Source organism: Lissotriton vulgaris, chromosome 4_1, assembly GCF_964263255.1.
Source record: "Lissotriton vulgaris chromosome 4_1, aLisVul1.2, whole genome shotgun sequence".
NCBI lineage: Eukaryota > Metazoa > Chordata > Amphibia > Caudata > Salamandridae > Lissotriton > Lissotriton vulgaris.
Window position 1 is genome coordinate 1,360,625,198 of NC_141691.1, and position 23,602 is coordinate 1,360,648,799.

Here is a 23,602-nt window from a genome sequence, read left to right on the forward strand (position 1 = left end):
AAACAGAAGAACCTCAGAAAGGGGATCCACAGCCTTGACTGTTCACCATGCCACAAATTTGTTCCATTGGCAGGCGTATAACATTTTAGTGGAGGGACGCCTGGCTGCCAGAATGACATCACAGACTTCGAGAAGAAGGTCGAAAGCCGCCAACTGTCGCTGCTCAATCTCCACGTGGAGGTGGAGGCTGGACAGGTTTGGGTAAAGGACCGTCCCCTGCTGCTGCGACAGAAGATCCTCCCGAAGAGGCAGACGGATCGGGGGATCGATACAAATACTGAGTAGCTCGGGATATCATACTCTTCGAGCCCAGTCCGGAGCCACAAGAATGACTTGGGCCCGGTCGCGCCTGATCTTCAGTTCTCTGGGCGTAAGTGGTATAGGAGGAAAGGCGTACAACAGACCGCAACTCCACTCGTGACGAAAAGCGGCGCCTAGCGAGTGCCGCCCTGGAAATTCCAATGTGCAGAATTGCTGACATTGCACGTTCTCTTCGGTGGCAAATAGATCTAACCAAGGCTCTTCCCACTGTCCAAAGAGACCTTGCGCCATGTCCGAGAGAAGATGCCATTCGTGATCCATCAGGGACCTGCGGCTGAGTTGCTCCGCCCTGGCGTTCAGTGAACCTGCCAGGTGTTGAACTACCAGGGAAATGCCCTGTTTCAGCCATGTCCAGAGCTGCAGAGCCTCCTGACATAGGGGCCACGACCCCACCCCACCCTGTTTGTTGCAGTACCACATGGCGGTGGTGTCTGAACACCTGCATCACTTTCCCTTTGTCAGAGGGAAGGAATGCCTTCAGTGCAAGTCGGATCGCTTGAAGCTCCAGAAGGTTAATATGGAGCCTGGACTCTGCCGAAGACCAGAGGCCTCTGATCTCCGGCTCTCCCATGTGCATCCCCCCATCCCAGGAGGGACAGATCCGTCACTACTGTGTGCTCCGGTTGGGGAAGGGAGAGGGATCTGCCCTGGACCCAATGCCGGTTCGTGAGCCACCACTGCAGCTGCTGTGCAGTGCCCTCCGAGAACTGTACATAATTTAACAGGTTCCCCTGATGCTGCGCCCACTGGAACTGCAGGTCCCACTGCACAACCAGCATATGCCATCTGGCATGAGTGACCAGCAGGATGCAGGAAGTCATCCTTGTGAGAAGTTGGCCTGGTATATGATGTTCACTATTCTAGTGATCACCTTGCACCAGTCCAATCAATCCTTATGGTGGTGGTTGTAAAGTCAACCTTATAGACCAGCTATCCTAGTGGTAGCATGGACAGAGCAGTCTTAGGCTAAAAGACTCTTGAGGGCGTGTAAAGCCAGCTGTTTTAACATATGCAACTCCTTGAATATCAAATGACACCACACAGGACATATATAAAATATATATGTATTTATTCACTAACACACTCCTCTGAACTCTTTATGAGATCAGAGGCCAAAGCACATAACAAGATACTTAGTCATAATACGTTAAGTTGCACAATTTACAGTTAGGCCCTAGGGGCGAAGCAAACCATATATTAATAAAGTGGTAAAAGTACCACGTCACAAGAAGAGGACAGGCCTAAGGCCTAGGGAATCACTGGGGCTACACTATCTGAACCTTAGCTTAGAAGTAGGAGGCCCACAGGCGGCGCGTGCAGTGTCTTTACACACATGCAAGAGTCAATGGGAACTTAGAAGTTAGAAAAAGAAGGATTTAGGACACTTCTGGTTTAGAAATGAGGAAACAACTAAAAACCTAGACACTTGGATAGTCAATATCCCTGGGAGCACCGAAGTACTCGCGTTACCTCACCCACGGACGGCGGGTGCATAGGTGTGAAGATGTGTCGGGTTTCGTCGTTGGAGACCAGAAGAAAGATACTGCAGGCGACCAGGAGGAAGATATCTGGGTGGATCGAGGAGGAAGAGGACCTGAAAGCAGAGGGGACAGAGTCTGGGTCACTAGCCAGCAACCGGATGGAACCAGGAAGGAACCAGGAAGGAACTTAGGTATAGTATTCCTATACCTACTTATGTATAGACACATAGTAACCTGTGAGTCACTCCTATGGCAGGCCTTAACAATCCTGGAGGCAGAGTGCTTAGTTATGTGTGAGATGGTGCTCTAGCATGAGCGGAGCCTGTCTGCAGCTTTCGGAACCATGTCCTTATAGCTGTTCTATGATATCGCCATACCATATACTCCTAAGTGCATTATAATCCTCGCTGTTAAATGCTAACTTTGGTTTGGCTTTATCCAAACATGTCGTGTAAGGTGTGATACGCTTTGGAATACTACCCCCTTGCCAATTCTGGTGACGGGGGTAGCATTCCACCCTTCTAGAGGGAGAAGACATGTTGTTGCTGACTATCCCGGTTAAAGGTAACCAGAGCCCCAGCGTCACAAAATGGATGCTGCTGCCACCAACACAAGTCTGACCTCCTGCTGCTGGGAGTCCTTCCAGTCACGGAGATTTGGACAATAGGTTTCCTGCTTGGAGAGGTGCGAGCACCACCCCAGACCGGACTTTGTGTATTTGGACAGGGAGGGCTGTATAGAATGAGACACTGCCTGGGGCACACTAGGTGCTCCTTGCATACCCCAGTTCAAACCGGTTGCTGGGGCACTCCAGCCCCAGCTCTGGCGCGCAACTGGACAAAGGAAAGGGGGTGTAACCCCCACCCTTCCTGGTCCCACCCATAGGAGGGACCTAGAAAGTAATCCAGCCCCTTTTAGTTGTATAAAGGTAGGATCTGAGTCCTGAGACTTTAGATTAATCCTGAATCGAAACTTGATACAAAACTCTGGACCTTCGACGTTCTGCTGAAAACTGAAGAATCTCCCTTGTGGCCAAGGAGTGACCACCCTGGGCAACCAGGCACCATCCAGCAAATCAACAGCTTGCTTTGTCGATGTTCCCGCCGGAACCCGAGCACAGACCCTGACAAGACCCAGACTTCCAGACTCTCCGACCCTCTCTTCACGACTGCAGCATAGCTGAGGTCTGTGGAGGCGACGAGACACGTGGGACCGGACATCTTGGAAAGCCTGCAACTTGCTACCTGTGCAGCTCATGAGGCTTCCTCGAAGATGTGCACTGGGGATTGAGAAACCCAGAACCCGCGCTCCACCTGCACCGAAGATCAGCTCTCCACACTCCCCGAGTTCTGCGTGGGGCCCTTCTGCTTGTGTTCTGCTCGACACGTTGTCCGGTTGCTGGCCCGTTGGCTAGTAGCCTCTGTGACGCAATCCTTTTGAACCACCTCGCTGGTCTGGTTGCTCCAGACTGGCCCTTGCCGCCCTGCAAATGTGAAGCACTTCAGACCTTGCTGGTCTGCACCAGAAGCCTTCTTTGAATCCTGCGTGGGGTGCCTTTGCCAAGGCTTGTTGACTCCAATCGGGAAGTCGACTCCTCCATCTGCAAGAATCTTCGTGGGACAGCTCGCCTCCAGCTCCTGGTCGTCCTCGACACCTCCTGGTCCGCGTGGCTGAAGGGACAAGCTTCAAGACAGCACTTGATTGCTCCTCGACGTCGTCTGGTTCCCTCCTGGTTCCACCCGGTCACTGGTTAGTGACCCAGACTCTGTCCCCTCTGCTTTCAGGTCCTCTTCATCCTCGATCCACCCGGACATCTTCCTCCTGGTCGCCTGCAGCATCTCTCTTCAGATCTCCATAGGATCCAATGACGAAACCCGACACATCTTCACACCTATGCAGCCGCCATCCGTGGGTGAGGTAACACGAGTACTTCGGTGCTCCCAAGGATATTGACTATCCAAGTGTCTAGGTTTTTAGTTGTTTCCTCCTGGCTAAACCGGAAGTGTCCTAAATCCTTCTATATCTAACTTCTAAGTTCCCATTGACTTTGCATTGACTTTCGCGTGTGTGTAAAGACACTGCACGCGCCGCCTATGGGCCTCCTACTTCTAACCTTAGGTTCAGATTGTAGGAGAGTAGGGTCTGCAATCCTATGGTCACCCCCGATTTTTGCTTCACTGGTTTACGACTTTCCCTGGCTGTGGGCCTGCTAATCAGACCCACAGCCTAGCTGTTCTCTCTCTAAATTGACAAGCATGTACCTTAGGTGCATTTACCAATTGGTACTGGGCCACCTTATCAGTCCTTGTACAGTATCCTTAGGTATCCAGGGCATAGGTGTACGCAGGGCCTACCAGGGGCTGAAGCATGTATTATGCCACCCCTGGCTAGCCATCTAAACAGACACAACTGGCTGCACGACAGCTGGGGCAAGGTGGTGTAATCACCCTTTGCTTTAGATATAGTATACCTATATCTAACCCTAAAATGGACACACAGATTCCTATCAGTCACTCCTATGGCAGGCCTTGACAATCCTGAAGGCAGAGTGCTTGGAATTATGTGAGATGGTGCTCTGGCATGAGCTGAGCCCGTTTGCAGCTTGCGGAACCAAGTCCTAATAGCTGTTCCATGATAACGCTATACCATATACTCTTAAGTGCATTATGAACCTCGCGGTCAAATGCTAACTTTGGCATAGCATTATCAAAACATGTCGAGTAAGGTGTTATACGAATTGGAATACTAACCCCTCGCCATTCTGGCGACGGGGTTAGCATTCCACCCTTCTAGAGGGACACGACATGTATGTAACTGTGAACCCCGGTTAAAGTTAACTCGAGCCTCAGCATCACAAAATGGATGCTGCCACCACAGACACAAGTCTGACCTCCTGCTGCTGGGAGTCCTTCCAGCGAGGGAGGCTCGGACAAAGGGTTTCCTGCCTTGGGAGGTGCCAACACCACCCCAGACAGGATTTTGTGTATTAGGTAGGACAGGGCTGAAAGGAATGAGACGTGCCTGGGGCACACAAGGTGTCCCTGTGCATATGCCGGTCCAAACCAGTTCCTGGGGCACCCCAGCCCCGGAGCTGGCGCAGGACCGGACAAAGGAAAGGGGGTGTAACCACCCTCCTTCCTGGTCCCACCCTGAGGAGGGACCTAGTCATAGTGCAGCCCCGTTGAGCCGGATAAAGGTAGGAGCTGGTCCCATTCCAAATTAGATTATCCTGATCAACTTCACAAGAAGAAACTCTGGACCTCGATGTTCTGCTCCACAAAAGACAGAAGGAATCTCCCTTGTGGGCAAGGAGTGTCCACCCTGCATCTGCAGGCACCATCAGCGTACCGCGACTTCCCTTTGTCGTCTTCCTGCAAAGGATCCAGACTTCAGAGCCCGACGAGACCCGGATTCCCAGACCTCTCCGACCACCACCCACATCTGCAGCAGAGCTGAGACCAGTGGGTGCGACGAGACACGTGGGACCGGCCATCTTGAAAGAAGCAGCACTTCGCTCCAGCACGACTTCCGAGGCATCCTCGTCCAAGTGCTTTGGGGACTGAGAAGCCCCGACCAGCTCCTGCATCGAAGATCAGCCCTCCAGCATCCACGAGATCTGCGTGGGGCCCTTCTGCCTGTTTGCTGCTCGACGAGTTGTCTGGTCACTTGCCGGCTGGCTAGTGACCTCCTAGACGACTAACACCGACAACTTTGCTGCTGGTCTGGTTGCTCCAGACTGGCCCTTGCTCCCTTCCAAAAGAGGAGCACCCCGGACCCTCCTGGTCCACTCCAGACGCCGTTTCCACTCACCGCGTGGGTTGCCTTTGCAAAGGCCTGTTGAACCCGAATCCGGAGACGACACCGCCGACAACGAGAGCCTGCGTGGGACAGCTCGTGCCTCCATCCTGGTCGTCGAAGACACCACCTGGTCCACGTGGCTGCAGAGACAAGCGTCCACTCTCACCTGATCGCGACGACGACATCTGGTTCCATTCCTGGTTCCACTCCAGTCACTGGCTAGTGACTTTTGAACATTGTCCCCTCGGCTTTCAGGTTCTTCTCTTCACCAATCCACCCTTGGATTGCACAGGACATCTTCCTCCTGGTCGCCTGCAGCATCTTTCTTCAAGGCTCCATAGACTTCGATGCGGAAACCCGACACGACTTCGCACCTATGCACCCGCAGCCTGTGGGTGAGGTAACACGAGCATTTCGGTGCTCAAGGGTAGCTTGACTATCCTAGTGTACAGTTCCATTGTCGTTTCAGTCCTATCTAGTCAGGAACGTCCGTACTCACCTTTTCTTTAAACTGTACTGTCCTTAGACGTTTGTACGCATCTCGCGTGTGAGTTCACACTCTGCACATGCGCTCCGTGGACCTCCTATTACTTTCCTCCAGTTAGTATAGCGTGGTCCCAGCGATCCTACAACCTCTGGACAGCTTCATTCCTTTAATTGACTTTCAAATTCCATTTATTTAGTATATGGTTTGTCGTGCCCCTAGGGCACCATTGTAAATTGTGCAACTTAAACGTATTTTTCTTAAGAGTTTGTCATGTGCTTAGCCCTCTGACCTCATAAAGAGTTCAGAGGTGTACGTTAGTTAATAAATAACTGTTTATTTTCATAACTACCTGTGTGGTGTCCTTTTCATTTGGTATTCAAAGGTTATATGTGATAAAACAGCTGGCTTCACATGCCATAAAGAGTTTAGCCTAAATACTGCTTTTGTCCACGCTACTAGGATAGCTGGTCTATAAGGTTGACTTACAACCAATCACCATAAGGGTTGTTTGGACTGATACAAGGTGATCACTAGAACTAGTGAGCATCATATATCAGGCTAACTTCTCACACAGATAGTGTAGCCCCAGCGATTCCCTAGCCCCTAGGCCTTTCCTTTTCTTGTGCCGTGATAGTTATACCACTTTCTTAGTATATGGTTTGATTCACCCTAGGGCCTAACCGTAAATTGTGCAACTTTACCTATTCTGAATAAGTATCTTGTTATGTGCTTTGGCCTCTGATCTCATAAAGAGTTCAGAGGAGTGTGTTAGTAAATAAATACATATATATTTAATATTTATCCTGTGTGGTGTCCTTTCATTTGATATTCAAGGGGTTACATATGGTAAAACAGCTGGCTTTACACGCCCTCAAGAATCTTTTAGCCTAAGACTGTTCTGTCCACGCTACCACTAGGATAGCTGGTCTATAAGGTTGACTTACAACCATCACCATAAGGGTTGTTTGGACTGGTGCAAGGTGATCACTAGAATAGTGAACATCATATACCAGGCCAACTTCTCACATTGGTGTGCAGCGGTGTGCAGCGGGTGGGACTAGAGCTTGCTGTTGTTTTACCACTTGTAATCTTGAGATCATTTGAAAGATCACATAGGTACCTGTAGGTACATATAAAAACAAGTCTTAGTATACTTAAGTTCTAAGACGCCTAACACCTTTTATACAACCATACTGTATAATTCACTTGAAACAATATTTTGTGAATTAGGCTGCATATATAATAATGTGCATGTGGTCCCTTTATTGTGTCCACACTATGTGGTAAAGGTGTTTATGTGCCACCATATGATTTGTGATATATGGTTTTGATGGTTTAATGTTGCCGGATTTTTGATTTCTGGATAAAACTGAAAAATACAAAAAATTCTATGATTGAAAATCAAAAAATAAATATATATTTTTGATACTATTCATTTTTGTTGTTGCTGAAACCCCTCGGTTACCCTCTCCACTTGAGTGATCATAGTTATGACACTGTTGAATGTAAAATTTATACTGTGAATGATTCCTACCTGGACACTTAGCTTATATGATTTACATTACCCAGTCCTGGTGGGACTATTGGGTGGCTCTGTTCTAGTACCACTAGAATAGTGAACATCATATACCAGGCCAACTTCTCACAACGTGTTAATGGACCTCAAAGCAGAACTAGTAGAAGAGAAAATACTCTTGCCACATGTATCTTGTCTCCTAGAATCTCTGTCTGATGGAAAATTAGGGAGAGAATCCATATTATGTGAGGCTGAAGCAGCCTGTACCACCAAACTACGAGAAGTAGGATGGAAGCTGGATCTCTGGGCGCATGCAAGATATATAACGGTCCACAGGGACCCTCTAGCACAATTGCCCAACAAAATGTCATACAGGGCCTCACTATATGGGAGAACAGACTCTAAGAGGATGTCGATCAGGGATCAGTAGACTTTCCCACAGAAGGAAGAGTTACCGCCAAAACCATACCCACTTTCCTGAACATGCCTGCAAAAGAGGACCTTGCTTCAGTAGCAAGGCTAGGAGGGGCAAGAAGTCCAGAATCTGGTGAAGACTCAAACCCACTAGCTTCCCCTAGTGCAGACAGCAAATTCTCCTCCATAAAAGGTGTAACAGCCTCACATATAGGCTGCAAAAGCTCTGACTCCTCCATATCCTTCCCTAAAAGATGACCCTGAGAAGTACCAACAGGAGAGGGAAGCAGAAGGATAACATTCATCACAGATGGCTCCATTGACTCCGTACCAGACGTTAACCAATGCCTTGACGTTGAGAGGAGAAGGAATGGCTTTGATCGGCACCGCGAACGCCATTGCCGTAGTCGGCTGATCGAGGATACATGCTGAAGGTGTAAACCGCTAACAGCTGTGCACCAGCGCCGAAGTGGAATCGGCCAACGCTAACCCAATGACTCAGAGGGCCCAACAGACACCAAGGAGGAAAAGCTGGCGTGGCTCCTCATCTCGATGGGGCCAGACGGCGCACCAGGGGAAGGTGACGACCCAAGGATAAGACGTAGAGAGACATAATACTTTCTCATCTGGGTCGACACCCCCCGGGGCCCGTAAAGACGGGAAGCGCAGGGCAGAGTCGCAAGCGGCCTTCCCAACTGGTGAACTGGAGGTGCCGTGAGAGACAGTGTCTCTACGTGGGATGCCACACCTTCAACCACCTGCGCTTCCCTTGGGACGTCGATGGGGAGTGACAGCCACAGGAACGGCTCTTAGAATGATCCCGCGAACGGACCTTCGAACAGGAAAAAGATAGAGATCAATGATAAGTCTCATAGGACTGCGTCAATCTTGCTGTCAGGGGTTTCATTCAGTGTTCCTGGAGCGCCTTCGCCTTCAGCTCTCGACAGGAGCCGCACTCTTCGGAGGTGTGATGTTCTCTCAAACACCACAAGCAAACAGAATGAGGGTAAGTAGCAGACATCTGTCAGGCACAAGACCCACAAGACTTAAAGCTTGAAGACATGATGAAAAAAGGTACACTGTGCAAAATGACAAAAACTGTTGAAGTATGAAGTCTGAGGGCCGCTTCTCCATATCCGCGTTGCAGTGCAGAAAAGAAGAAACTGAAGTCTGCTTACCGGAGGGGACTAATAGGACTCCGCTGACGTCATAACTGGAGTAGACGTCAATATGGAGTCGTACGACGCGGTCTCTAGTGCGCAGAGGTGCTGCTGAAAAAATTACTGGATCCAGACTGGTGCCTGGAGAGAATTCAAAAGTTAAGAAATCTGCGGCTAGATATCCTTATCAGATATCGATTTTCAACTGATTAATAATAGGAAGTGCCCTGACTGAAGCACATGGCTAAGATTTATTTCTGTTTATGTATATATCCCCCACAACATCAGCTGCCAAAATAAACTATACAAACAATTCAAATGGAGCGATTGGATTTGGAAGAGGGATGGAATATAGAGCACAAGATGTTCACTGCTTAAGACTAGAAACTGATTTCCCTGCCATGGATCATAGTGAAGTTGCCCAGACCCTGAGCTGCTATCTTTCTCTTTATTACATCAGTTGAGAATCCTTGGTAGCAATTTTTGAAATTTATATTACCCTTCCAGGTAAATAATGAAGTGTAAACAAATTCAGTAGAATGTTTTTCACTTACCTAAATGTTTTCCTTGTACATTCCCTCTTCATTCTTTTGGGAGTTGCAGAACTATCAGACATATTAACCTCTGTTGATTTTTTTGTGGATTTAGCACCTCTGCTTGTTGGGGTCATACCTTAAACAGGAAAAGGTAACATATTTAGTCTAAGTAACTGAGTTTGGTAACACTTTCATTATCAGTATAATAATAACTTAAAATATTTTAATGTAGAAAAAATCCTCAACAAAATCAGCCACAATTACTATGAACAATTTCAAGCAATGCGATTACCAAAACTACTTGCATTATTTAACATATATGACTTAAAACAAAGAGAAGTAAAATGTACTTAACTTCTGTAATGATATTTCTGGTGGACAATAACAAGTTACTTACCTTCGGTAATGCTCTTACTGGTGGACACTATCTGTGAGAAGTTAGCCTGGCATATGTTGTCCACTATTCTAGTGGGCACCTTGCACCAGTCTAAACGACCCTTATGATGGTGGTTGTAAAGTCAACCTTATAAATCAGCTATCCTAGTGGTAGCATGGACCAGCAGTCTTAGGCTAAAACTTCAGAGAGCATGTGAAGCAAGCTGTTTTATCATATATAATCCCTTGAATACCAAATGGAAGGACACCACACAAGGTATATATCAAATATATATGTATGTATTACTAACACAACCCCTCTGCACTCTTTATGAGGTCAGAGATCGAGATACATTACAAGTTACTCATTAAGCATACTATAAGTTGCACAAATACAATTCTGCCCTATGGTCCTCAAGAACCACTTCATGGATGGTGAATAGGCCTAGGGCCTAGGGAATTGCTGGGGCTACGCTGGACAACCAAAGGATTGGAGGTAGGAGACCCACGGGAGACGCATGCAGTGTCTAAACACAGTCGTGAGTTACCATAGAGTTATAATGGGAACGTAAAAGTTACAAAGTTGTTGATTAAGGACACTTCCGGATGGACTACCAGCTTTGGACTACGGTAAACCCCTTTTAAACTAGGCATTTACAATGCCAATAGCTCAAACTCTCACAAATGCAAGACCTATTGCATTGCAAATGCTTGTTTTAATGAACTGTGCAACTACAGATTTGACTCTAGTGAGTCCCCGCCTGTGGCGGCGCAGAGTACTGTGATCCACAGCATCCCAATGCTAGCCGTGCCAGGGGAAGGCCAGATTCTGACAGATTTTATTTATTTATTTATATTTAATTTTATAGAGCGCACAGCTACCCGGAGGTTTCCCGGCGCTAAACCAGTGAGGAAAGTGTACCGTAGCAAAACCAAAGATCAAAAAGCCACGTTTTGACATCTCTTCGGAATTTTAGATAGTTGGATTCAATCCGAATAGATAAAGGGAGAGAGTTCCACAAGGATGGGGCCAAAAAAGCAAAAGATCGACTTCCCATTCTGGCTCTCTTCGTCCTGGGGATCAGAAGTTTATGTTGACTGGATGAGCGAAGAGTGCAGGAAGGAAGGTACGGATGAATAAGAGATTTCAAATATTGGGGGGCCTTGCCAGTGTTAATTTTATGTACAAGACAAAGAGCCTTGAATTTACAACGATTGTCAATGCTTAGCCAGTGAAGACTACGGTGGTGCAGGGAGGTGGAGGATTTATAAGGTAGGAGATGGACTGCCATGTTCTGAACCGTTTGTAATTTCCGAATAACCTCTTTGCCCGCTCCCAGAAAGAGAACATTACCATAGTCCAGGCGAGATGTTATTAACGCCTGGACTACGGTTTTCTGGGTTTCCAGAGGAAGCATCCAGGTGATTTTCCTCAACCATTTGAGGATGGTTATACAAATGGAGGAGACTCTCACGGCATGTTGTCTCATGGACAGCTGGTCATCGAATATTATTCCCAAGTTACGGGCAGTTTTCGAAGGGTTGGGAGGGGTGCCCATTTGAACAGGCCAGTGAGAGGGTCCCCATAAGGCAGGATTGTTGCCAAATAGGAGGAGTTCAGTTTTCCCTCCGTTCAGTTTTAACTTATTGTTATACATCCAAGAGGCAATATTGTTGAGACCATGACAGAGGGATGATGTAGTGGAAAGATGATTGGTGGAGAGAGAAAAGATGATCTGTGTGTCATCTGCATATGAAAATATGGAGAGCCCTGCCTGCTCCGCAATAGCCGCCAAGGGTCTGACATATAAATTAAAAAGGAGGGGGCTCAGGATGGAGCCTTGTGGGACACCATATGCAGATGTATGAATTTTAGGCGTCGAGGTAGCTGAAAAGACTTGAAACGTCCGATCGGACAGGAAGCTGATGAGCCATTCAAGGGCGGAATGAGTGATGCCAGATGTTTTTAAAGTGTTAATCAGAATGGGGTGGGAGACAGTATCAAATGTGGCACTTAAATCTAATAGAATAAGTGCCACGGTCTCCCTCTGTCCACCAGATGACGAATGGTTTCAGAGACTCCCAGCAGAGTGGATTCTGTAGAAAAACCAGAACGAAAACCAGATTGTGAAGGGTGTAAGATATTATGAGATTCGATATGGCTAGTAAGTTGTTTAATTTATATGTTTTTCCAGAATCTTGGAATAGACTGGAAGAGGGGAAATTGGTCGGAAGTTGGCGGGATTGCTTGGATCAGCATTGGCCTTTTTCAGCAATGGTACGACCATCGCATGTTTCCAGGAGTTGGGGACCTTAGCCTCCCTAAGAGATGTATTCAATAGTTCCACTATGAGCTTTAGGGAGGGTGGGTCAAGGGTGAGCAAGATTTGAGGAGGGAAGGGATCCAGAGGGGAACCAGAATTAATGCTTTTTGTGAGAAGTTGGCCTGATATTCAGTGTTCACTATTCTAGTGATCACTATGTATCAGTCCAAACAACCCTTATGGTGATTGGTTGTAAGTCAACCTTATAGACCAGCTATCTTAGTAGCGTGGATACGAGCAGTCTTCGGGCTAAACTCTAGAGGGCGTGTTAAGCCAGCTGTTATACCATCACATATACCCCTTGAACACCAAGTGAAAGGACACCACACAAGTGTTATGAAAATAGACAGTGTATTTATTTAGATCACAACAGTCCTGTACTCTTTATGAGGACAGGGTACTAAGCACACAACAAAACTCTTACGAAAATACTTTAAGTTGCACAATTTACACAAATGCCCGAGGGGCACGAAAAACCATATACTACAAAAGTGGAATGCAAAATTACTAGCAGGTAAGTACTATACTAATAGGCTTTGGAATCGCTAGGACTACGTTACTGAACCTTCAGATTACTAGTAGGAGGCCTAGGGGACTCAGGTGCAGAGTGTGCACTCTCACGCGGGATGCGGGACAAAGTCTATGGTAGCTAGATTTCACAAAGTTAGTGTTATCGGGCGAACCCGACTAGATAGGCTGAAAAACGAAAAGGATCTGGACCCTTGGATAGTGAGGCTATGCTGGGGCACCGAAATGCCGAAGTTACCTAGCCCAGGGGCTGCAGCTGCATAGGTCTGAAAAGACGTCGGGAATCCTCGTTGCAGTCTATGGAGCCTGAAGAAAGAAGTTGCTGGCAGGCGACCAGTGAAGAAGTTCGAAGTGATCCAAGCCTGGATCGAAGATGGATGACACCTGAAAGCAGAGGGGACCAAGTTCTTAATCACTAGCCAGTGATTGTGTGGGCACCAGGATGGCACCGGGCGAAGTCACCTCGACCAGGTGAGTGGGCGACGCTGGGTTCTGCAGTCTCACGGACCAGGAGGCGTTGTCGGCGACCAGGATGGAGGTGCGAGCTGTCCCACGATGGTTGATGCTGTCGACGTCGCTGGACCCAGGATTGGGGCAACAAGTCTTGGCAAATTCAAGCCCACGCGGTGGACCTAAAATGGCGTCTGGAGTGGACCAGGAGGGTACGGGGTGCTCCTCTTTTAGAAGGGAGCAAGGGCCAGTCTGGAGCAACCAGACCAGCAGTGTTGTCGTCGTTGATCGTCGTCGGGCAGGCCACAAGCCAACGGGCTAGTAGCCAGACAACGCGGTGAGCAGCCACAAAGCAGAAGGGCCCCACGCAGATCTCGTGGATGCTGGGGGGCTGGACTTCGGTGCAGGAGCTGCCCAGGGTCGGGGCTTCTCGGACCCCAAAGCACTCACCAGAGGATCCCTCGGCGGTCGTGCTGGATAGAAGTCGTGCAGTTCTGATGATGGCCGGTCCCTCGAGGTCTCGTCGCACCTATGCTTCTCAGCTTAGCTGTAGAGGTAGGTAGAGGTCAGAGGTGCCAGGGAAGCCGGGTCTCGTCGAGCTGGTCAGTCGGATTCCGGAGGAAGGACGTGCAGCAAACCGCAGAGTTCTTAGATGGTGCCTGCGGATGCAGGGTGACTACTCCTTAGTCACAAGGGAGAAATCTTGAGAAGAGTCGAGAGTTCCTTTCGTGGAAAGTAGTTTCTTGATTCAAAGATGATCTAGTTTGGAAGGGTCCCCGCTCCTGCCTTTATCCTAAAGAAAGGGGTGGGTACGCGACTAGGTCCTGCCCTAGGGGTGGGACCAGGAAGGGGGGTGGTTACACCCTCTCCCATGCCGGACTTTCCCCAGGCCATGGGCTGGTGTGCCCCTGGAACTGGTTCTAGCCGGCAGATGCGTAGTGAGCACCAAGGTGCCACTTGCAGTCACCTTCCTGTAAAGCCCTGCCTACCCAGGATACACAAAACCCGGTCTGGGATGGTGCTAGCACCGCCCCTGACAGGAAACCCTTTGTCCAAGCTCCCCTCGCTGGATGGACTCCCAGCTGCAGGGGTCAGACTCGTGTCTGTGGTGGCAGCATCCATTTTGTGATGCTGAGGCTTGAGTTAACTTTAACCAGAGTTCACAGTTACATATATGTCGTGTCCCTCTAGAAGGGTGGAATGCTAACCCCGTCGCCAGAATTGGCGAGGGGTTAGTATTCCAATTTGTATGACACCTTACTCGACATGTTTTGATAAAGCGATACCAAAGATAGCATTTAACCGCAAGGATTATAATGCACTTAAGAGTATATGGTATGCGTTATCATGGAACAGCTATTAGGACTTGGTTCCGCAAGCTGCAAACGGGCTCAGCTCATGCCAGAGCACCATCTCACACGATTCCAAGCACTCTGCCTTCAGGATTGTCAAGGCCTGCCATAGGAGTGACTGATAGGAATCTGTGTGTCCATTTTAGGGTTAGATATAGGTATACTATATCTAAAGCAAAGGGTGATTACACCACCTTGCCCCAGCTGTCGTGCAGCCAGTTGTGTCAGATTTAGATGGCCATCCAGGGGTGGCATAATACATGCTTCAGCCCCTGGCAGGCCCTGGGTACACCTATGCCCTGAGTTACAGGGTCCGATAAGGTGGCCCAGTACCAATTGGAAATGTACCTAAGGTACATGGAATCCATTTTAGAGAGAGAGCAGTAGGCCTGGGGTCCTGATTGGCAGGGCCCCAGGTCAACTAAGTCGGAAAACCAGCAAAACACCAGGCAAAAAGTTGGGGGCAACCATAGTCAGGTATCCACCTTCCTACACTTTTCACTAAGTTATGTAGTGTGGAAGGGGTCAAGGGGTCCCAGACCTTGATCTCCGCCACTTCCGACTGAGAGAAGTTTGAGGCAGTAGAAGCAGTAGGTTCAAAGACTGGATGAGCGTTAGACTGACCAAAGTCGGCATATATACTCTCGATTTTGGAGACAAAGAAATCTGCTAAGGAGTCACATTGTGCTTTATCTAGACATGGGGCCTTGGGTTGACTAGTGGCACCAGAGATTTCCTGCACTACCTTGAACAAGGCTTTGGGACGATTTTGAGCAATCAGGATAGATGAATTAACATATTCAGTTCTGGCAGTTTTGCAGAGAGAATGGTATTTAGTTAGAGCAGCTTTATAGTGTAGTTTAGCTTGTGGATCGTACTCTGAACGCCACTTCCGCTCAAGATGTTTGCAGCTGGTTTTTTCTTTTTTTAGTTGGTCATTGAACCAAGGAGCCGGGGGGTGATGTATATTAAATGTCTGCTTTCGAAGTGGGAGACAAATGTCTGCAGCAGATGTGAGCCAGCGATGAATGACGTCCACTTGATCAATGCTACTGATCTCAGTAAGGGGCATAGAATCAGACAAAACAGAATTGAATGTATTGGAATCTAATTTCTTTCAGTTGCGGGTCATTCTAGGTTTAGGGGCGATTGCTAGATGATTAATAGATCGATCAAATGAAATAGAGGATTCTAGCACGAAGTGGTCAGACCACGGGACAGGTAAGGGGAGCTTGCAGGATACTGCATCCAAATTAGATAGAATAGGGTCAAGCAGATTGCCTGCCTTGTGGGTAGGGTCTGAATTGTGTAGGGTAATATTCATGGCCGCTAGGTCAGACAGTAAATTAGTACTAATTGGGCATGTTGTATCGTTAAAATGAATGTTTAGATCACCAACAATAAGGAAATTAGTTGACGTCAATAGTAAAGAAGCTAAACATTCTGACAGAGATGAAGCCCAGGAAGAGGCAGGGCCAGGGGGGCGGTAAATCAAGGCCCCTGCAAGTGTGGGATTGGGGGATAACAGCAACTTAAACAACCCAGCCTCACAATTAGAAATCGCGATATCCTCCCATTTTCAGGAGAGAGTTCTTTTAAAAATAATGGCTATTCCCCCTCCCTCCTTGCCCTTTCTGTTACTGCCCAAGAAGGTGTAATTATCTGGGAGAGCGGTTGCAATATCAGGGCCAGAGTGGTCCGTCAGCCAAGTCTCTGTGAGGAACAGGGCATCAGGTTGGAAGGAACAGAGATCAAAAACATCTCTACTGTGCTTAGGGAGGGACCTGCAATTTAGACTAATAAAGTTAAAAATTTGTGAGGGGAGTTTCGGAGTCGATTTACATAAGAATTTAGATGCCGAAATGTCTAGTGTTGATGGAAGCGCAGTAAGAGATAGCGAACACTCCGGACAGATCAGGGGCATATGCTGAGGGGAAAGAGGAGTATCATTAGTGCATTGTGGTGGCCTGAGGGACAGGAGAGTATTTTTGGAGTAGGTTCGCCTAGAATCAGCGTACGTTGGGGCATAAGGACTGGCCCTGGGCCGCGTACAGTCGCGGACGGGCGCAGATGGGCAGGACTCTGGCACGACTCCGGCACGACTCCGGCGCGCCCGCTGCGCGCGTCCGCTGCGCGTCGTCCAGCACATCGGTTAAGTAGGGAGGCGGCGGTAGGATGACTAGACCGCACACCCCTGCTTCTGCCGGAAGTGAATAGGGATAGGAAGACCTCCCTCCACACCACGAGCTGGGCTCGGGGAGGAACGGGGAGTGGTAGAGCACAGAAAAGGTGACTGTCAGCAATCGACACACACGTTTTCTAAAATCAAGCACTTTTAAAAATACACGAGTGCAGGCAACCGAATATGTGCCCCCTTGCTCGCTCACAGCAGCGTCACACACCCCGGAACCATAATGCACAGAAATAACAAATAACAATTAAAATAAAGTAGCGCGGTCAGAGCACCTAAATCGTGCCCCCCATGAATTGATTATGCAGCACGGTGCAAGCACATAGATCGCGCCCCCCGCAATCAGGTAGTAAAATGAGGCGCAGTAGTGCAACAGTACACGTACCCTTGTAGGTAGGTCTGGAGCCTGATACTCTCCTGCGTTAAGTAGGGAGGCGGCGGTAGGATGACTAGACCGCACACCCCTGCTTCCGCCAGAAGTGAATAGGGATAGGAAGACCTCCCTCCACACCACGAGCTGGGCTCGGGGAGGAACGGGGAGTGGTAGAGCACAGAAAAGGTGACTGTCAGCAATCGACACACACGTTTTATAAAATCAAGCACTTTTAAAAATACACGAGTGCAGGCAACCGAAGATGTGCCCCCTTGCTCTCTCACAGCAGCGTCACACACCCCGGAACCATAATGCACAGAAATAACAAATAACAATTAAAATAAAGTAGCGCGGTCAGAGCACCTAAATCGTGCCCCCCACGAATTGATTATGCAGCGCGGTGCAAGCACATAGATCGTGCCCCCCGCAATCAGGTCGTAAAATGAGGCGCAGTAGTGCAACAGTACACGTACCCTTGTTGGTAGGACAGAGACGGGTATCCCTGAGACAACATAGAAGGAACGGTTCCACAGTGTCAGGAAGCCACCGAGCCCTGTGAGCCACGGATTTCTCAAGTCACCAGAGCCTGTGGCCGGGCTGAGAAAAGTAGTGAGCCATGGTGGCACAGAGCTACCTTAGACCCTGGCAGGGCAACCTTTTAAGATGAAGTTTCGTGCAGCTCTGTCTTAAATGCACCAAAATGATTACAAACACAAAATTGTTTTTTTCCCTAAGGACTTGCGAGTCTAATAGGCACCAGAGAGGCACCAGTGTCACTGCATTCACACTTATAAACATTTGCATAGCTCCCACGCGGTTGTCTCTTGGAAGGCGCTGTATCAGCTGTGCGTTTTTCTGCAGACCCCGGCCAGTATGCACTAGCTGTAGTGCAGTGTGAGGGCAGTAGCAGCCCAGACCCCTCTGCGGAGGACGCCCCTGACCAGCTGTGCGGGGCTAACAGAATGCGGGTGGGATATTAAGCCGGCCTTTGATTAGTAATTACAGTTATATGGGAATCCCAGCATATGACATGATAATCCACATTTGTAAAGCGGCACAATCACCCGTAAGGGTCTCTAGGCGCTGGGGGCCGTCGGGAAGATTAAGCAAGCTATTGCCCAGAGTCATGATGGTAATTTGGAAACGTTACTATTGATGCCAAGCCCCTCCAGAGATCAGCCCCAGCCCGCTTTGAGAAGGTTGCAAAAGTCCCTCTGAAGCCACTTGGAAGGGATTCCTCAGATCTTGCGGTTATCGAAGTGCACATAAATCTGAAAGGCGCTGCTTCTGAGCGCTCCGTAAAATTATAGCTCCCCGCCCCTTCATCCGGGAGAGCCCCCTCTCCTGACCATTCACCCACTCCCCGCCTCGTGTTCATTTCTAGGCAGATGCATTCAGGGGCCGGCGGCTCTCAATGGGGCTGTGTGGCAGCCGCCCCTAATTGGCGTTAAAGCACTCAGTACTTGGGAGCATATGCGGAGAGGGGGCTCCCAAGACCCATCGAGCAGCGCACCCACCCGCAGGACCCTCAACCCGGAGGGGAAAGGCAGAGCAGAAGCTGAAAGTTTAAGGGTGTGAGGGAGCGGGAACTGGTACGGACCGAGGGACATTACCCCTTGCATTCCGCAGGTGGGGGAGCAGGAAGGGGGTTAATGGAGACCTGCCTTCTACAGGCAGAGAAATCTCGCTATAAGCCCCACAGGCCAGGCCACGAGGAAGGGCCAGTTGTTCTGCACTCTGGCTCTGCAGTACAAATGGGAAAGGGTTGGGGGGATGCGTACCCCATGGGGGGCATCGATGGAAGGACATTACCCCTGCATTCCACAGACGGGGCCCAGTGAGGGGAGTTCATGCCCAGGTGCCCTCTACAGGCAGAGACATTGTGCTATAAGCCCCACAGGCCAGGCCAAGAGGAAGGGGCAGTGGCTCTGCACTCTGCAGTACAAATAGGAATGGGTGGATGCGCACCCCATGGGGGTCCTCGATGGAGGGACAGTGGTTTGGCTCCCCTCAGGCAAAGAGCCCGGAGGGGATCTTGGCGAGCTGCACTGTACAGGTAGGGCCTAGAATGAGGGCTGCAGGCATCGGACTGAGCGACACACAGGCAAAGCCCCAGAGAGGGTGCTTCAAGGCTTTGCGCCCGCATGCAGGGGCCCAATGGGGTGTGAGGGAGCTCAATACCTCAGAGAAGAGGTCTGCTTGAATCTCACAGGAAGGGCCATGAGAGGCTGGGAGAGAGTTCCAGAGGATAAAGGCGGTGGTCTCACTCGGCATAAAGAGGCCACTAAACAGGGTGCATTCAGCTCAGCGAGCCTGCAGTGAAGTCTGCCCAACAAGGTGGATCCAAGGAAGACAGGATCTCGCACAACTGAGGCAATCTTTTTTCATCCTAAAACAGTCTATAAATGGTAACGTTTGTCTAAGGCTACAAGAGAAAATAAATTTGCCATTCAATTCAGAGTGAGCATTGGAACTTCAGACTGAGGTGAGCTGGGGCAGAGCAGAAAGTGTGTCTCTCTCTCGAAGAACCCTAGGTTGGGATCCCGGCTCCCCACTTCATCAGCTTGTGTGATTCTTGGCATATCGCGCCTCCTTGTATACAGCAACATTCGCAGCTCTTTAAAATGTAAATATTCTTATCTAGCTAATTGAAAGCTTAGAGCGCATCAAACAAAGTTGGTAGACACTACTGAGAAACGCTGCAAGCAAATGCCGACCACAACAAGCAACGTACTTTACTTGGATTGAGTGTTCCCGGTCCCTCTGCACGGGCGAGACACAGGAAGCCAGGCTGGACTGCCCGGGACTGCCTGCTTGAGGGCGGGGCCACTAGCACAGACAGGAAGCGGACTGGAGCCTACCCCGCGCTCCTGTGAAGGGAAGGGTGTTAGCTGCCTACGAATCCCGTGCAGCGCCACTACCGCGGGACAGGACGAGAGGAGTATGAGAGACCCGGTGAGTGGGGGCATCGGGGCACATTGACGGCTAGACTGATAGACGGAAGTCATTAGGCGCGGTCATTAGGCACGTTCGGCACGTTCACAACACCAGAGCTGCAGCGCCCAGGAGAGTCTGAACACGTGATGCGAGCCCGCCAGCTGAAGCGCGTCCTCGAGGTGAAATCGCCGAGGTTATGCGTGTAACCACCCCCTCTCAGCCATTCCCAGGATACCCACAACAATAGGTCTTTCGCTGGAGCAGTGCTATGCGCTGCTAACACCAGCGAGACCTAAAAAGCACCAATCACATTAGTTCACAACAGCTGAACGGAAGCGCACAGGAGAGTGTGCACAGGGCCAGCAGAAGCGGCAGTGAGGCGGCTTTTTACATAACTGGTTGATTTTAAATAATTCCATAACATGAGAGCCCACCGTGGTTAAATAAAGATCACCAATCACATTAGTTCACAATAGCTGAACGGAAGCACACAGGAGAGTGTGCACAGGGCCAGCAGAAGCAGCAGTGAGGCGGCTTTTTACATAACTTGTTGATTTTAATTAATTCAATAACATGAGAGCTATCGTAGAAATGATATATTGTAAGCCGTTCTTTTAACCGTAATGGTGTCAGCGACAAGAAGGGTTACGAAGTTTGAGACGTGGTAATGCTTTGGAATTTAAAAGCAACCATAGTCCCAGTAAGGCGGCTTTTAACGTACCTTTGCAACTTTTAACACCATGCTTAAATAAAAATCACCAAGCACATTAGTTAACAACATCTGAACTGAAGTGGACGAGAGAGTCTGCACACGGCCAGCAGAAGCGCGTGCCACTTGCCTAAAATAATTAGAGACGCGGAAGTCATTAGGCGCGATCACAACAACAGATCTGCAGCGCCCTGGAGAGTCAAGCGCGTGCAACTTGCCTAAAAAAATGCAAGGCACGGAAGTCATTAGGCGCGATCACAACAACAGATCTGCAGCGCAGATCTGCAGCGCCCTGGAGAGTCCAGCGCGTGCCACTTGCCTGCAAAAAAAAAAAGCGCCTGCAACTTACCTAAAAAAAAAAAACGAGACATGGAAGTCATTAGGCGCGATCGCAAAAACAGATCTGCAGCGCCCTGGAGAGTCTGCACACGTGATGCAAGCCCAACTGCAGAAGCGCGTCCTCGAGATGAAATCGCCGAGGTGAAGCGCGTAACCACCCCCTGTGCCCCATTCCCGGCAAACCCACAACAATAGGTCTTTCGCTGGAGCAGCGCTTCGCGCTAACACCAGAGACCTAAAAATCTGGGGTACCCATAGTCAGGTATCCACCTTACTACAGTGGATCCAATGGTGGATCGAAGATGTGAAGAACCTGAAAGCAGAGGGGACAGAGTCTGGGTCACTAGCCAGTGACCAGGAAGGAACCAGGTGATGTCGAGTATTTCATTTGAAGGTGAAGCTTGTCTCTGCAGCCACAAACGACCAGGAGGTGTCGACGACGACCAGGAGCTGGATTCGAGATGTCCCACAAAGGATCTAGTTGACTGCGGTGTCGGTATCCGGATTGGACCCAACAAGCCTTGGCAAACACAATCCACGCAGGAAGGGAAGATGGGTTTCAGTTCAGACCAGCAAGGTCTGGGGAGCTTCTCCTTCGCAGGGAAGCTGGAGCAAGCCTGGAGCAACCAGGCAAGAGGTGTAGTTTCAAAAGGAAGTCTTCGGAGGGATAATTAGCCAACGGCCTAGCAACCGGGAAGACTCGTCGAGCTGAAATGCAAGAGCAGGCCCCACACGGCACTCGTGGTGTGGAGGGCTGAGCTTCGGTGCGAATGGCTCTTGGGTCTGGGGCTTCTCAAACCCTAATACACAACTGCGAGGGTGCACGGTAAGCAAAGTGCAGGTAGTCCAGGATGTCCGGACCCACGTCTCTCGTGTCCTCCACGGGTCTCAGCTTTGCTGTGGATGTGGATCGGAGTCGGAGAAGTCTGGAAGTCCAGTTCCTGATTCGCTGAGTCTTCGGGTTCCATATGGAGCATCAACAAAGCAAACCGGCAAGTTACTGGTGGTGCCTGTTTGCACAGGGTGGTCACTCCTTGACCACAAGGGAGATGTCTTCAGTCTTCTAGTCGGTGTAGAACGTCGAAGGTCCAAGAGTTTTGTTTCAGAGTTTCAGTCCAGGATAATCTAATGTCTCTAGACACAGCTCCTATCTTTATACTAAATTAAGGGGCTGGATTACCTGCTAGGTCCCTCCTATGGGTGGACCCTGAGAAGGGGGTGGTTACACCCCTTTCCCTTTGTCCAGTTTCGCGCCAGAGTGGGGCTCGAGTGCCCCAGCAACTGGTTTGAACCGGGCTATGCATGGAGCACCTTGTGTGCCCCAGGCAGTGTCTGGAAAAGCATCTTTCTCTTCAACCCACCCTGCCCCAATACACTTCAGGCTGTCTGGGGAGGTGCACCGCCCTCGATAGGAAACCTATAGTCCAGGCCTCCCTTGCCTGAGTTTCGTTCAACTGCGGGAGGTCAGACTCGTGTCTGTGGCAGCAGCATCCATTTTGTGATGCCGAGGCTCTGTTTAACTTTAACCAGGTAAAGCAGTAACTACATGTCTTCTCCCTCCAGAAGGGCGGAATGCTACCCCCGCCGACAGGACTAGCAGGGGGGGGGGGGGGTAGTATTCCAAAGTATTCCAAAGCATTTGACATGTTTTGATAAAGCCAAACCAAAGCATTAACCGCGAGGATTATAATGTACTTAAGAGTATATGGTATGGCTATATCATAGAACAGCTATAAAGAGATGGTTCCGAAAGCTGCAGAAGGGCTCAGCTCATGATAGAGCACAATCTCACACATAACCAAGCACTCTGCCTCCAGGATTGTTAAGGCCTGCCATAGGAGTGACTTATAGGTATATATGTGTCTATATAAAAGAGTAGATATAGATATACTATATCTAAGTAAGGAGTGATTTCACCACCTTACCCAAGCGGAGTGATCAGTCTGTGGTGTCAGTTTGGATGGCCAGCCAGGGGTGGCATAATACATGCTGCAGCCCTGGTAGTCCTTGGATGCACCTATGCCCTGGGTACCTATGGTACACTATACAGGGGCTTACAGAGGTGACCCAATTCCCAATTAGGTATGTACCTAAAGTACATGGTATCAATTTAGAGAGAGAACAGCTGGGCTGGTGGTCTGATTAGCAGGTCCACAGCCACACTAAAGTCGAAAAACCAGAAAATCACAGCAAAAAGTGGGGGTGACCATAGGAAGCAGACCCTACTCTCCTACACTATCTAACCACAGATTCCTCACCTTCAGAATTTCACAGACACCAGACTGGATCTAGGAGATTTAAACAGCATTGC

At 49.3% G+C, this 23,602-nt stretch overlaps 1 protein-coding gene across 1 annotated transcript in view; it reads right to left on the reverse strand.

Annotated features, from left to right (window-relative positions):
- The window catches only part of SMCHD1 (structural maintenance of chromosomes flexible hinge domain containing 1), a 2,274,803-nt gene that overhangs the window by 2,159 nt on the left and 2,249,042 nt on the right, over positions 1–23,602 (reverse strand). The window contains exon 50 of the mRNA XM_086965602.1: positions 9,732–9,849. Coding sequence (XP_086821728.1) covers positions 9,732–9,849 — 118 coding nt within the window. The remainder of the gene's footprint in view (positions 1–9,731; positions 9,850–23,602) is intronic.